General features: G+C 44.8%; 1 protein-coding gene across 2 annotated transcripts; it reads left to right on the top strand.

The window, feature by feature from the left end:
* The first annotated feature begins 1,770 nt into the window (after window positions 1-1,770).
* Window positions 1,771-12,488, top strand: LOC113425819 (galectin-4-like). 2 transcript variants are annotated; one of them, XM_026688095.2, is made up of 9 exons: window positions 1,771-2,189; window positions 4,607-4,695; window positions 5,471-5,672; window positions 6,686-6,820; window positions 7,958-8,002; window positions 8,118-8,147; window positions 9,879-9,967; window positions 10,882-11,041; window positions 12,207-12,488. In XM_026688095.2, the coding sequence occupies exons 1-9, from the start codon at window positions 2,145-2,147 to the stop codon at window positions 12,351-12,353; spliced, it is 942 nt and encodes a 313-aa protein (XP_026543880.1). In that variant the 5' UTR covers window positions 1,771-2,144; the 3' UTR covers window positions 12,354-12,488. The 2 variants fall into 2 exon arrangements, with proteins under 2 accessions (XP_026543880.1, XP_087827368.1); XM_087971242.1 differs by lacking the exon at window positions 1,771-2,189 and having other exon boundaries at window positions 4,183-4,695.
* Window positions 12,489-13,778: the final 1,290 nt, after the last annotated feature.

The following is a 13,778-nucleotide window of genomic DNA, read 5'->3' as shown; positions in this document are numbered from 1 at the left end:
AACCTTAAACACTCAAAAGAGCCACAAAGATCCTAACCAGAAGCCGCCCCCCTCACACACACACACAATCAATTCTGGAGCCAACCAGACTCTATGGTGGTACCCCCACCATAGAGTCTCCTCACAGCGCAGCGTCCTTTCTCCTCTACCTGCCCTAACCAAAAGCCCTATCAATTGTGGAGCCGACCAGTCGCAGCAGAGGGATGAAAGAGCCACATGCAGCTCCAGAGCCGCAGGTGGCTGACCCCTGCCGTAGGCTAATGCGTATTTCCTCCTACAACTAAAGCCATTCTAATTGAGCGTCATTTATCTGCTGCTGTTGCTTTACTAAGGCAGGGCTAGCAACCAGGAGGAAAATACAGAGTTTGGGGGTTTGGAGCAAACTTTAGGAATGGAGTCCAGACCTAATGGAGGGGCACAATTTGTGATTGTGAGAACAGAGTAAAAGCCGGCAAGAGTTTTGACGATTCCGTTGTTCAATTTGAAGAGAAATCTCTATTTGAGAAATTAAGTGCTTTGTAGCTGGGTGTGGACAGAGGCCACTGCTTGCTGTATTCTGTCCCATCTTGCCCCATCCTTCTTCTGTCATCTGGCCATAGAGATGGGCCAGTCTAACTGGCAGGGTGTAAGTTGCAGACTCCCTGGCATCTTTTTGTAATATAATTTAAAAAAAAATAGAATATAGAATATATATAGAATATATATCTTCTCTGCCCCAGCCCCATCCTGCCCTCTCTCCCAGTTCACCGAGCTGCCCAGCCCAAGTTACCTTCCATAAAACTGTTAACTTGTTTAGTCAGGCATACCCTCCCTCCCACTCTACGAAACCCTAAATAAAAGTTATTCGTTGACCACTTCCTCCAGCACCGCTCCCTGCCTTCAGCTCGGCCTCTGCAGACTGCACCAGCCACCTGTTAACCCTAACCGATGCCCTAGTTAAGAGTTTTTATGGGGCATCAACTGGGCAGGGCTCAAATGTTTGCAGGGCACGTCTTCCCTTTCGGTGCCTCCCCAATAAATGGCTGTTTCCTGGTCAGGTTCAAGAAGAAATGTCCCAAAGGTGTGCAGAGATTCTCAGTCATGGTTGTCCCAAAGGTGCTGTTTTTCAGGAGGCAACTGGAGTTTTTTTTTTTTTATTCTTTTCTTTTTGAAGACATTTCGCTTTTCATCCAGGAAGCTTCTTCAGCTCTGACTGGATGGTGGGGAACGGAAGGATTTGTATTCCTTGCAGATAGAGCTGGTCATTTGCATCCTTTTTAGAGGGTCGTTGAGGCCACTTGGAGGTTTATCTGTGTCCTCAGGGTCACCTGAACAATGCAAAGGGGTGTGGAGCCTTCTTGGCTGCAGGGTGTTTTCTGCCCTGTGTCCCTTCAAAAGAAAAAAAAAAAGTCCAATTGCCTCTTGAAAAAGCACTTTTGGGACAGCCATGATCTGGAGGACGGAGAATCTCCATAGACTTTCAGGAAGAAATGCAAGTGATGTGAATGTTGTCGGAGCCTAAATAAAAAGCCCTTGGTTGCCTCAGAGTTGGCGGGAAAACTGGGCTCGGAGGCTTTTGTCGATCCTCCGGGAGGGCGAAAATGGCGTCTCTGGGCTCCGGAGGCTCTCTGGAAGCTGGAAATGGGCCCATTTTCAGCCTTCCCGAACTCCCAGGAGGCCCGTTTTTCGCCCTCCCTGATCCTCTGCGTGTGCCTTGCACTTACCTGCATCCAAAATGGGCCGGGTGGGGACTACTGGGAGGGGAGGGGGGTGAGGTGGGGGAAGCCAGCCAGGAGTGGGATTTGCAGTCCTCCGAACCGCACCGAATCTTAGCGAGGGTCTCTCCCGAACCCCTGCGAACCCCCAGCAGAACCACCCCTGGGTGCAGGGGATGGATCTTTGATTGTCTTTTGGGGGAAGGGAATTCGGGTTTTCCCAGGTGTGCCCATAGGAGAACTCTAATAAAATGGAACTTGGAGGTAATGCTTGTCTTGGAGTTTATTGGTTTGGAGTTGGCTACTTGGAACGCTGATAACAGGTGGGCTGGTGCCGCCTTCTCCGTGCTCCACCCTTTCTTCCTTCTTTTATAAAAGCAATAAGAGAAGGTTGCTTCGCTTCTCTCACTTGGGCATTGATCTGGACCAGCAGCTTGAAACAGGATCAGCATGACTTACTTCCCAGCACCTGGCTACATGCCCGCTTATAACCCGGTAAGTGTCTCTCCCACCTGGTTTTAACCTCACTATATCTTTGCAACAAAATTATTACACACCCGGATGGAGAAATACTGAAAATTGGAGTGATGGATAATAAAGATGGCGGAACCAACCTGTTTGAATCGGGGATAAAACGGTAAGTTCCTTTTGTAAAAGATTGGACCTCCGTTTTGGACTTTTTGCTGAAAAAGGGGCGAAAGGGATGTCTGGATGAAAAATGGCTTGAAGGTGGCATATTCTCGTGTAACCTATGACTGTCACTGAGTGTTGTATCTTACGATTCTTGATGAATTTTTCTTTATGTACACTGAGAGCTTATGCTCCAAAGACAAATTCCTTGTGTGTCCAATCACACTTGGCCAATATCTGAATTGGTATAGGATCTCTTGCTTGCTTAGGATTCTATGAGTCAGGAAGGAAGGAAGAAGGAAGGAAGGAAGGAAGGAAGGAAGGAAGGAAGGAAGGAAGGAAGGAAGGAAGGAAGGAAGGGAGGGAGGGAGGGAGGGAGGGAGGGAGGGAAGGAAGGAAATGGATGAAAACCCATCAAGGAGAGAAGCAACCTGGAATTAAGGAAAAACCTAACAGTGAGGACAATTAACCAGTGGAACAGCTTGCCACCAGAAGCTGTGGGTGTTCCATCACTGGAGGTTTTTAAGAAGAGACTGGACAGTCACTTGTCTGAGGTGGTTTAGGTCCTCCTAAACTAGAAGACCTCCAAGGTCCCTTCCAGCTCCTGCTTCTATTCTATTCTATTCTATTCTATTCTATTCTGTTCTGTTCATTTTCTGCATTCTATTCTATTCTATTCTATTCTATTCTATTCTATTCTATTCTATTCTATTCTATTCTGTTCATTTTCTGCATTCTATTCTATTCTATTCTATTCTATTCTATTCTATTCTATTCTATTCTATTCTATTCTATTCTATTCCATTTTCTGCATTCTATTCTATTCTATTCTATTCTATTCCATTTTCTGCATTCTATTCTATTCTATTCTATTCTATTCTATTCTATTCTATTCTATTCTATTCTATTCTATTCTATTCTATTCTTCTATTCTATTCTCTGTTCTATTCTATTCCATTTTCTGCATTCTATTCTATTCTATTCTATTCTATTCTATTCTATTCTATTCTATTCTATTCTGTTCATTTTCTGCATTCTATTCTATTCTATTCTATTCTATTCTATTCTTTCTATTCTATTCTATTCTACTCTTTCATTCCAATATCCTATCCTATCCTATCCTATCCTATCCTATCCTATCCTATTCTAATATTAAAGGAGGAGAGAGAATAAATTTGTGGAGTATTTGGTGGCTTCTGTACTTGGTGGTTTCCTTCCAGCTGGGAGAGAGCCACGGACTTGAGTTGAACCGGAAGCTACATATATTTTGTTCTCTTGGGATAATACGTTGATTTGTAACTGCTGTAGAAGATCAGAAATCCCTTATTTAATCACCTTTTTCCTTTTTTTTTGACTTTCTACTGTTCATTTTTTTAATATTGTTGTCTTTTTCTCACTTTTCTGCATTTTTTCAAGTTTATCTTGGAAAAATAAAGAGACCATGGGATAAAAGAAATATGAGTTTGGGGGCAGAAATGCAATGGGAGAAAAGACCTTTCCTCCTTCTCTAGTAGATTAAGGGAAGGAGAGGGGAAAGCATTCAAACTTGCAAGATGGAGGTCAACCCTTCAACGTAGACCAGACCAGGAAACCAAACTCCCACAGCTTAATACTCCCTTTTATAGTGACACCGTCTTGCTGGTCTGAAAGTTGCAAGCGGATGTCGCCAAGCAATCTCCTAAACTCAAGACACCACCAAGAACTCCACAATTGAATCCAGAGATTCTCTTCTGTCAGAAGAAACGAAAGTGTTTGTCCATTATTTCTCAAAATAAATTGGCCAAACGTCCTAAAACTTGTTTGGGGTTCAATTCTCCTCCCCCTTTTCAATACAATTCCTCCCACCCAGTAGCATCTCACCCACTAGCAGATAAAACACGTTTCTCCTATAAAAGCTCCAGAAATGCAGAGGAAAAGGCCAATTCTTTCTTGTTTTCACCAGCCTAACCCAGTTGGCACTTGCAAAGTTTCTCCTTTCCTTAGAGGCTCCTCCAGTGCATGGAGAGATCTGATAAGAGGCTGGCATCCAGCCAGTCTGGCTCAATCCACTGATCTAAGAGCTAAAGCAGAACCGGTCCCTGGCTACAGATCTGGTGCTTCCTCCACACCTTCCTTCCGCTGCCATGTTGGGGGGATTAATCCTTAGCAGAGGCCCATCCAGGAGGTCTTGGTTTGACTCGGCTGATACACAACACACAGGTTATGTGGTTGCCTGGTTCAAAAATCACAGTTGTGTTTTGCAGTCAAGTCGTTGGATTGGCTCATTGTTTTCTGTCTTCCAGACTCTCCCTTACCATCAACCTGTCCCTGGTGGGCTCCATCCAGGGATGTCTGTCTATGTGCAAGGCACGGTGCCCAAACACACCAAGAGGTAATGGGTTTCAGGGTCCCACGGGAAGGGCAAGAAGTTATCTTACTCAAAATATTTGTTAAAAATGTATAATAAGTATTATTTGATTGCTTATTGTACCCTATGACTATTATTAAGTGTTCTACCTTATGATTCTCAACTTGAGGAATGTATCTTTTCTTTTATGTCCACTGAGAGCATTTGCACCAAGACAAATTCCTTGTGTGTCCAATCACACTTGGCCAATAAATCTATTCTATTCTATTCTATTCTATTCTATTCTATTCTATTCTATTCTATTCTATTCTATTCTATTCTATTCTATTCTGTTCTTTCCTGTTCTATTCTGTTCTGTTCTATTCTCTATTCTATCTTTCTATTATTCTATTCTATTTATTCATTCTATATTCTATTCTTCTTCTATTCTATTCTATTCTATTCAAAATATTATTTTGTTATGGGTGCTTTATATCACCCAAATTACCAAGATTATCCCAAAACTTTGTATATTTGTACATAAAGAAATGGACATTTTCTGCTCATGTGATTCCGGGTCTTGGGTAAAGTTTTCACTCTGACCTTAAAAAGCCTTTTCTAATTCTTCACAGATAGTTCTGCTTTCTGGTTTTTCCACTCCTAGGGGAGTTCCCAAGCCCTGAGGACTAGGAACTTGATTCTTCTCTTCAGGCAAAAAACTGGCTTTCTATGGATTCTAGCTTCATGGCAAAGGAGAAAGGGGGAGGTTCTTGCACCTCCCATTTAATCTTCCTATTCTTTTTTCCTCACTCTTTTCCAGATTCCGAGTGAATTTTGCCTGTGGCCAGCATGAAGGGGGTGACATTCCCTTCCACTTCAACCCTCGCTTTGATGGGAAGGACAAAACTGTACTTAACACGTTTCAGTCCGGCAGGTGGGGAAACGAAGAGATTCACGAGATGCCCTTCCGGAAGCATGAACATTTTGAGATCATCTTCATTGTCAACGACGTCGGATATCAGGTTGGTACACCTGGCAGAGGCTCTTTTGGGACTGCTGGCGCCTCTTTCTTCCCCACCTTACCAGAATTCACCCTTTGTCTGGAATGAACCACAAATGTATGGAATACCCACTTTCCCAACTTCATCAGTTCCAGGTAGGGTTTAAGGGATGTTGAGGTAGTCACCATTCAATGACAACTGGAGCCAGAAAACTTAGTCATTAAGTGAAATGGTTTCTAAGTGAAAATGTGACTGTGTCTCAGAGACGGCTAGCTGTCAGGATTCTGGCAGTTCCCTCCATTTAAATCATGAGTCTCGAGTCAAACTTCTAAAACTTACAAAGGATTTATTGGGAGTTAACATGCTGGCACTGCCTGGATATAGCTGACTCTGAGGCACATCATTCACTGTCACCCTTGACCCTGGTTTCCCCCCACGCCCTGGATGTATCATAATTCATATTCTCCAATGGGACACATCCATAGTCCAGAGTCATCAATCATGCTCTCCAGTTAGAATTTTGCGCAGCAGAAACTTTGGTCACCAAGTTACTATCTTTGAAAACATTTATGGAATGCATTTTCAGTTTCGCAGGCTGCCGCACTGCTCCCCGCTCCCTTTCTGTTGGCATCTCTAAAAAGACCATAGAAATATTTTATGAGTTGACAGACTGTTTGAGATCAGAACTCAGCTTTTCTTACGCTTTATAGACCTGTAGGTGATGGTTGTAACTACAGGATTGGTGGCAAAGTTACTACTTCGTCACTGTCATAACTGCAAACCGTGACTAATGAGGACAACCTTAGCTGAAGGAAAACATTTTGGTCTAGGGGGGAGAAAAGATTATCGGTGAAATAAAGAGCTGCCCCTTTTTACATGTCCACATTCTGATCCTTTTTAATCCCCTCTGTGGCCAACCCTGCTCAGCTTTGGAGTGGGGATGTGTTCCTGGCAAGAATAAACAGGTTTTTTTCTGCAACGAAAATGGGTGATCCCAACTGAGCATTGATCCCTTTGGCTTTGCTCTCTGACAGATCCTGGTGAACAGAAACTTCTTCTGTAGCTATGGGCACAGAATGCCCCCACAGAGCGTGCAGGTCGTGAGTGCTGATGGAGACCTGGAATTACAATCTCTGACCGTGATGGGAAGACCAACGATGGGGAACGTGGTAAGGCAGAGAGGTCTCCAAACTTGGCAACTTTAAGACTTGTGGACTTCAACTCCCAGAATTCTCCAGCCAGCTGGCTGGAGAATTCTGGAAGTTGAAGTCCACAAGTCTTCAAGGTGCCAAGTTTGGGGACCCCTGGGGTAAGGGGTTTGCTATGGACAAGTTGGCACCTTCAGATCCTTGATCTCTCTTTGAGAATAGATTCTGGGTTGGTTCAATCCCAGATTCTCTTTCTCCGACCACTCTTCTTGACTCCTAAGAATGGCTGTCCCTCTGGGTCCTCAATTGACATGGCTTACATCAACGCTGTTCTGACTTACGCCCTTTTCTGACAAATCAAACACAATCCAAAAGGAACAGAAACCTTGTAATGCTTTTACAAAATAATTAGCTGTGATAAGCACAAGCCTTGCCAAACTGTGAGAGACTTGCCAAAAGATAACAGACAAGAAATAATTTGCAATACAAGAATCTTCAAATACAAACTCAGGATACTGGAATGTCCACGAGGCTGGAGTTTCAAAACGTCTTTGCTTTCTGCAAAGTACGTTTGTTTCACAGCTGGCTTTTATCTCCTTGAAGGAGGGGTCATTACCTTGCAGCCTTACTCCAGAGTCACCCGTGCTGTTGTAACTGCTCTTTCCTATGAGCAATCCTGCGCATACGTGCACTTGGCACAGGCTCCTCGGGAACCTCATCACTGCTGCCAGCCCCCACAATCTTTGAAGGCAGCAGTCCACTCCCTGATGGTCCTGGCCCCTCATCTGAGTCCTCGCTCTCCTCAGCCATCTGCACCTGCTGCTGGCTAACCACAACAAATGCATGCTTGCAAAAATAACTATCCAAGGGTGATATTGCGATCAGCAAGCTGAAGAAGGAGCGAATTTCTCCCAGGCCAAAGTCCTGTGCTTCTCCCTTGCAGAGGTCCATAAAACAGAATTTCTGAAACTTGGCAACTTTATGTTGCGTGGTCTCATCTCCAAGGGCTTAGAAGATGCCCACGCATCTCTCCAGAACCCATGCAAGTTAAAAGTAACCGAGTTGCACAAATGGTACAAAGGCAGCCATGAAGGCTTCAACTGACCTTGGGTGAATATGCCACACAAACTCAAACATGGTTGTCTTCCTACCTTTTAGGATATGATGCCAAACCCTGGATATGGGCCACCACAATGTCTTCCTGTAAGTACTCAGAAGAGGGGAAAGGGGGGCAGTGCACAAGGAAATTCAGGGCTAGGGATTTTAGGAGAAATAACATGGAGTTAACAAAAGTCTCTTTGGATTTTTCTCCCTCCAGATGATGCAGTCCCCTGCAGTCTACCATCCAGTAGGTACCAAAAGACTTTCTAACCCAGCCTATTCCTCCTGAATTTGCAGGATGTGACATACACCAGGAGGTGGGGAGTTTGTGTGTGCATGTGTGTGTGTACAGGTAGTCCTTGACTTACAACAGTTCATTTAGTGACCATTCGAAGTTCAACGGCACTGAAAAAGGGGACCTATGACCATTTTTCACACTTATCACCTGTCATGCCCCTGTTGGAGACTGAATCTGAGAAGGAAGACGAACAGCTGACAGGGAGCGGGAGCGTGGCTCTGTTGGCTGTGGAGGAAACTGGGGAAGGGCAAAGTCCGGCTGGGAAGAGCAGGGGAGAGAGAGGTAGAGCAAGGGAGAGGGAGTTCAGAGGAAGACCCAGGCCCATCTCCTCTTCAGGCATGCAGGGAGGAATGGAGAAGACAGCAACGTGAGTTGCGTGGCTTACAGGGGAGGAAAGGGCCCTGATTCCCTTCATTAGCCACACCTGGGAAGAGTTTAAAAGAGATGCATGCTGAGTGCAGTAGCTGCTGAGAGCAAATGTGAGTTTATCTTGTGTTGACTTTGCTTATCTGTGTTCCTGGCATCCTCCCAACCATGTTGAGCTATTGCTGTGCCTTCATGTCTGGAATTCCTTCTCCTGCCCTGCTGGACTAATTACCTCCTTTGCCTTAATTGGACTTATAGTTACAGTTTTTGTTGACCACGTTTTGGACTTGTTTCCCTGCAGCCAAAGGCTGTTCCTGGGAGAGATTTTCTCCAGCCAGAAGGTAACCTGAACATCGGGGGGCAAAGTTGGAGCTAATAAAGGGACTCCTGCTGATTATCTGACTGTGTTGCCTTTGTGCCACGCCCCGGGTCATCACACAACCATTGTAGCATCCCTATGGTCACATGATCAAAATTCAGACCCTCGGCAGTTGACTCATAGTTGTGATGGTTGCAGTGTCCCAGGGTCATGTGACCAAGTTTTTCAACCTTCTGACAAGCAAAGTCAATGGGGATGCGAGATTCACTTAACCATTGTGTGTTATACTAACTTAACAACTGCAATGATTCCTTTAACAACCGTGGCAAGAAAGGTTATAGGATGGGGCAAAAGTCTCTTTACAAATGTCTTGCTTAGCAACGTACATTTTGGGCCCACCTGTGGTCATAAATTGAGGATTACCTATGTTCAGGTGGAATTGAAGGAGGCTTGTATTTCCTGCTCTTTGGCTTGGAACTGTCATAAAATTGAGTTCAAGCCACTGGAAATATGAGTTTTCTAGAGTTTTTGTGTTATTTGGACAAAAAGCAAGTGTGCAATTAAGCTTAATTAGTTCCTTTATATTTGTACATACACTTATCTAATTTCAAAGTTATCGTACTACACTAAGCTATGCCCAATAAGGCTGTTCAGGTTGCTGTAAGTATTGTTGCCCAACAGGTTGGGCTTTGATGGCTGCCATCTTGATTATTTTGACCTCATCCTGCTGTGCAAATAAACCATTTGAACGTATCTGTCTTTTGAGGCCAAATATTACTTGTCTGGTTTGAAGGCAGATATGCTTGAAACCACTGAGGAAGGCAGGAAAAATCCATCCAAGATAAGCTCCTGCAAGCTGTCTTCTGCGCCATAAGATGGAGCCCTTGCTTGACAACCCAAGATCGACTGGATTGCAGCTACCTCAGCAGGGCCACACAGTCGGTTGGTGTAGGGAACGGGCGTTGAGTGTAACCTGGATTTGTGTCTTATTTCAGCCGGTGCCCTACACAGGCAACATTTCTGGAGGTCTGGGAGCCAAGAGGACCTTCATAGTACGCGGCTCTATTCCAATGAACTTCAACAGGTCTCTGCTCCCTTTCTCAGTGTGCATTTGGGGATTCCGGCAGAGGAATGGAATTGCTCTCACAATTGGGCATCACTGCCTTTCTGCAATCAGGGCTACCAGCCTCACCCTGCCAGCCTGTCCCTGGCACCGACTTGCTCCCTCCTGCAAGTTAGACACCAGGATTCTGGCTTTGGCACAACAAAACACCCGTGTTAGACCTTTCCCAGTTCATCTCCTTTCTCTGATTTTTTTTTTCATCTCTGCACATCTGCAGGGGACAGCCCAGAGGGCAAGGAGGCTAAGAGTAGTAAAAGCACAAGCTCACACATCATCTGTGGAATTCATTGCCACAAGGAGGAGCAAGGTCGGCTAGCTTATGGCAGGGTTCCCAACATGGAGAATCCCAAACTTCATGAAGAGATGGACCAGATAAAGAGTTTGAGGATCCTTTTAAAGAATGGTTAGGACTTGAACTGTCATTAAGCAGGGACCGCCTGTCGTTCATCAAAAGCAGAGGTCTCCACACTTGGAAACTTTAAGACTTGTGGACATAGCTGGCTGGAGAATTTTGGGAGTTGAAATCCACAAGTCTTAAAGTTCCCAAATTTGGGTAGCCCTGATAAAAAGAATGCTGTTCGCTGCTAGACTGCTGTTGAGTATGTGGGGTTTTCCCCGCATTTGTGTGCTTCATTTATAGCCCACTGAGAGCTGATTTGGATGAGGCAGGAGTTAAATATAATGAATAAATGCCTAAAATGCTACATGAACTTACACAATCAGCAGCAGTCTACCAATAAATAATATTTATCATGAACAAGAGCTGTTTTTTTCCTTTACCCATGGAAGCTTCCAGCAGGGAGACAGGGGAATAATCAGATTTCCCTTCATTTTGTTCAATAGTCTTTATGTTTGCTTTTTCCCCTCTTTCAAAGGTTCCACATCAATCTTAAGGCTGGAGAGGATATTGCCCTGCACATCAATCCACGCAGGCAAGAACAAACCGTAGTGCGCAACAGTTTTCTGAATGGCAAATGGGGTCCTGAGGAACGGGAGCTGCCCTTTAACCCTTTCCAACCTGGACAGTACTTTGAGGTCAGTTGGCTTTGATTCCAGCACAGAGGGGGGGTCCAGTCAAGCACAGAGGTTCAAAAAAGTCAACATGGCAGCCACAGCTGGTTCCTATTTTATCTGGCTCACGGAGATATCTCTGGATTCCAGCAAAGAGCTAGACCGGTGAGAAGGCAAGCAGGCAGGTACTGGAGAAGAGAAGATCCAGTGTCATGCCTCCAGAGGTGTAAGGCTCCATCTCCCATAATTCCCAGCAAGCACAGTCATGAGGCATTGAAATCTGAACCTTTGGAACGGGGGTCTTCAAACTTGACAGCTTTAAGACTTGTGGACTTCAACTCCCAGAATTTTTCCTCCAGTCATGTTAGCTCAGGAATTCTGGGAGTTGAAGTCTACAAGTCTTAAACTTGCCAAGTTTGAAGACCCTTGCTCTGGAAGGATGTTGGGATGAATCACCCAACATAGTGTGGTTTTGGTCACCAAAAAAGATGTTGAGACTCTGGAAAGAGTGCAGAGAAGAGCAACCAAGATGATGAGGGGACTGGAGGATAAAACATACCATGAACGGTTGCAGGAACTGGGCCTGGCTAGTCTAATGATAGCAGTCTCCCAATATTTGAGGGGCTGCCACAGAGAGGAAGGGGGTCAAGCTATTTTCCAAAGCATCTGAAGGCCAGACAAGGAATAATGGACGGAAACTGAACAAGGAGAGATTCTAGAAATAAGGATAAATTTTCTAACAGTGAGGACAATCCACCCATGGAACAGAAGTTGCCTTCAGAAATTGTGGAAGTTTCATCACTGGAGGCTTTCAAGAAGAGACCGGACTGCCATCTGTCAGAAATGGTGTAGGGTCTGCTTGGGTGGGAGGTTGGACTAGACTAGATGACTTACAAGGTCCCTTCCAACTCTGTTAATCTGTAATTGTGGATAAGAGTGGAACTGCCTCTCCAAAATGCCATTCAGAATCCCTTTTTTACTTCTCTCCTGGAAAATTGTCTTCACGTTGCTCTTGATGCATTAGGGGAGAGGAGAAAAAAGGGTAACAGTTGCAAACCCCCCCACCAATAAATAAAGCTCCACTCCTTATGGTATTGTGAGTGTCTTCTGATTTTGATGCAGGCTCCAGGACCGAAGTTGATCCAGATGTGCTGTTTCAACCACACTAACATCTTTCTTCTCTTCCCAGCTCTCAATCCGCTGCGGCAACCACCGATTCAAGGTTTATGTCAACGGCCAGCCTTTCTTCAACTACGCCCATCGTTACCACAACTTCTCACAGATCAACACCCTCCAGATCGATGGAGACGTGGTCCTTTCTTATATCCAATGCTAAGCATGGGAGAAGGGGGAAAGAGGGCAGTGCTGGCAGTGACCTTCCATTTTTCTCTCTTGAGGCTTTCCAGGGGACCCTGTGTCCTGCTGCTGGATTGGTGTAGTCCACATAAAGATTTTAATAAAGATTAAATGCTTACATTCATTTGGCTTTTTTGGGGGGGGAACTGCAGTTGACATATAAGCGACCAAAATAAAAAGCCAAGATGGGCACTGTCATATCGTTCACTCCCCAAGCCATGTTTACCTGGCTGCCTAAGCCACATTGGGCTATTTTATTTAATTGTTAAATGTGTTCTTTAACTCCTGAAAACAAAGCTGCAAAAATGAGGCCTGGAGACTCTTTGACCCGAGAATTCCCTCCAAAGCTGAGGGGAACCAAATTTTGCATCCCATTTTTGATGCTTGTTGGACTCAGCAACACAAGCAAAATTGCCACCTTTCCTTGCAGGTATCTCAAAACAAGGAAACACAGCATCCCCTGACAAGCGGTATTTATACAGCTCGTAGGTGATGTCAGCGGCCTTGATTGGTCGAATCCATTTACCTCAGTTTTGGCGGGCTTTCTCTGTCTCGGGGCAGATTTTCTTCACACTCTGAGGGAGCACCTGGTGACTCGGAATGTCCAACCGCCTCTTCTGATGCCTCATTGTGGCCTCCCACACCCACACCTGCACACACAGACACACACATACTCCATGTTCACACCCACACTCAGCCACCTCAGCTCTATCTGTCTAATTCAGCCTGGCCCATGTCATTTCCCTCACTCCCCACATGTCTTTTATATGACTTCCATCCACTCTTGGAAGGAGGGGGGGGTTTCTCTATTTTTAGACACCGAGTATCCTGTGTGGTGGCTTTAGTTACCTTAACTACTAGGAGGACTCTAAGACTGGCTTCATCCTATTTGGGGCCTTTCAGATGTGGCGGTTCACCAGAGCTTTTTTGAAAGTTTCGCACTCTCTGTTACGAGGCTGAGCACCAGAACGTGGATAGACTCCTTAAACAAATGTGCTGTACATGGTCATTTATAAGGCAATTGTCCATGCGTTCAATTCCTAGTAGAGATTGAAACCCCATTTAATAATATCTGAAGAATATGTCTGAAGAATCCCGATAGAATAAATATGAAGTGCCTACTAATGGTCAAAATAACTCTTGTTGGTCTTATCATTTTCTGTGGAGAACTTTGAGAGAATGTTTCCCTCTTTCTTCCTAGCCAGAAGATGCAAGTGGAGAGATTAGATATAACAGATAATAGATAATGTGTTGGAAGAGACTTTATAGGTCATCTAGTCCAACCCCCCCACCCAAGCGGGAGACCCTACACCATTTCTGACAAATGGCAGTCCAATCTCTTCTTGAAGGTCTCAAGTGATGGCTTGGCTTTTAAAAAAAAATTGCACCAAAGTTGCCAATTGAG

This window comes from Notechis scutatus, chromosome 8 (assembly GCF_049901735.1).
Source record: "Notechis scutatus isolate UNSWTSFEM ecotype Mainland chromosome 8, rNotScu1.2, whole genome shotgun sequence".
NCBI classification, from domain to species: Eukaryota; Metazoa; Chordata; class Lepidosauria; order Squamata; family Elapidae; genus Notechis; species Notechis scutatus.
This window is presented reverse-complemented; position numbering and strand designations above follow the sequence as displayed.

Excerpts from the sequence above, each read along its gene's own strand:
- LOC113425819 (XM_087971242.1), top strand. The coding sequence starts at position 4,448 with ATGTTGGGGGGATTAATCCTTAGCAGAGGCCCATCCAGGAGGTCTTGG. Across the intron at positions 4,696-5,470 it reads GTGCCCAAACACACCAAGAG|ATTCCGAGTGAATTTTGCCT; the intron begins GTAATGGGTTTC and ends ACTCTTTTCCAG. Across the intron at positions 11,042-12,206 it reads AACCTGGACAGTACTTTGAG|CTCTCAATCCGCTGCGGCAA; the intron begins GTCAGTTGGCTT and ends TTCTCTTCCCAG.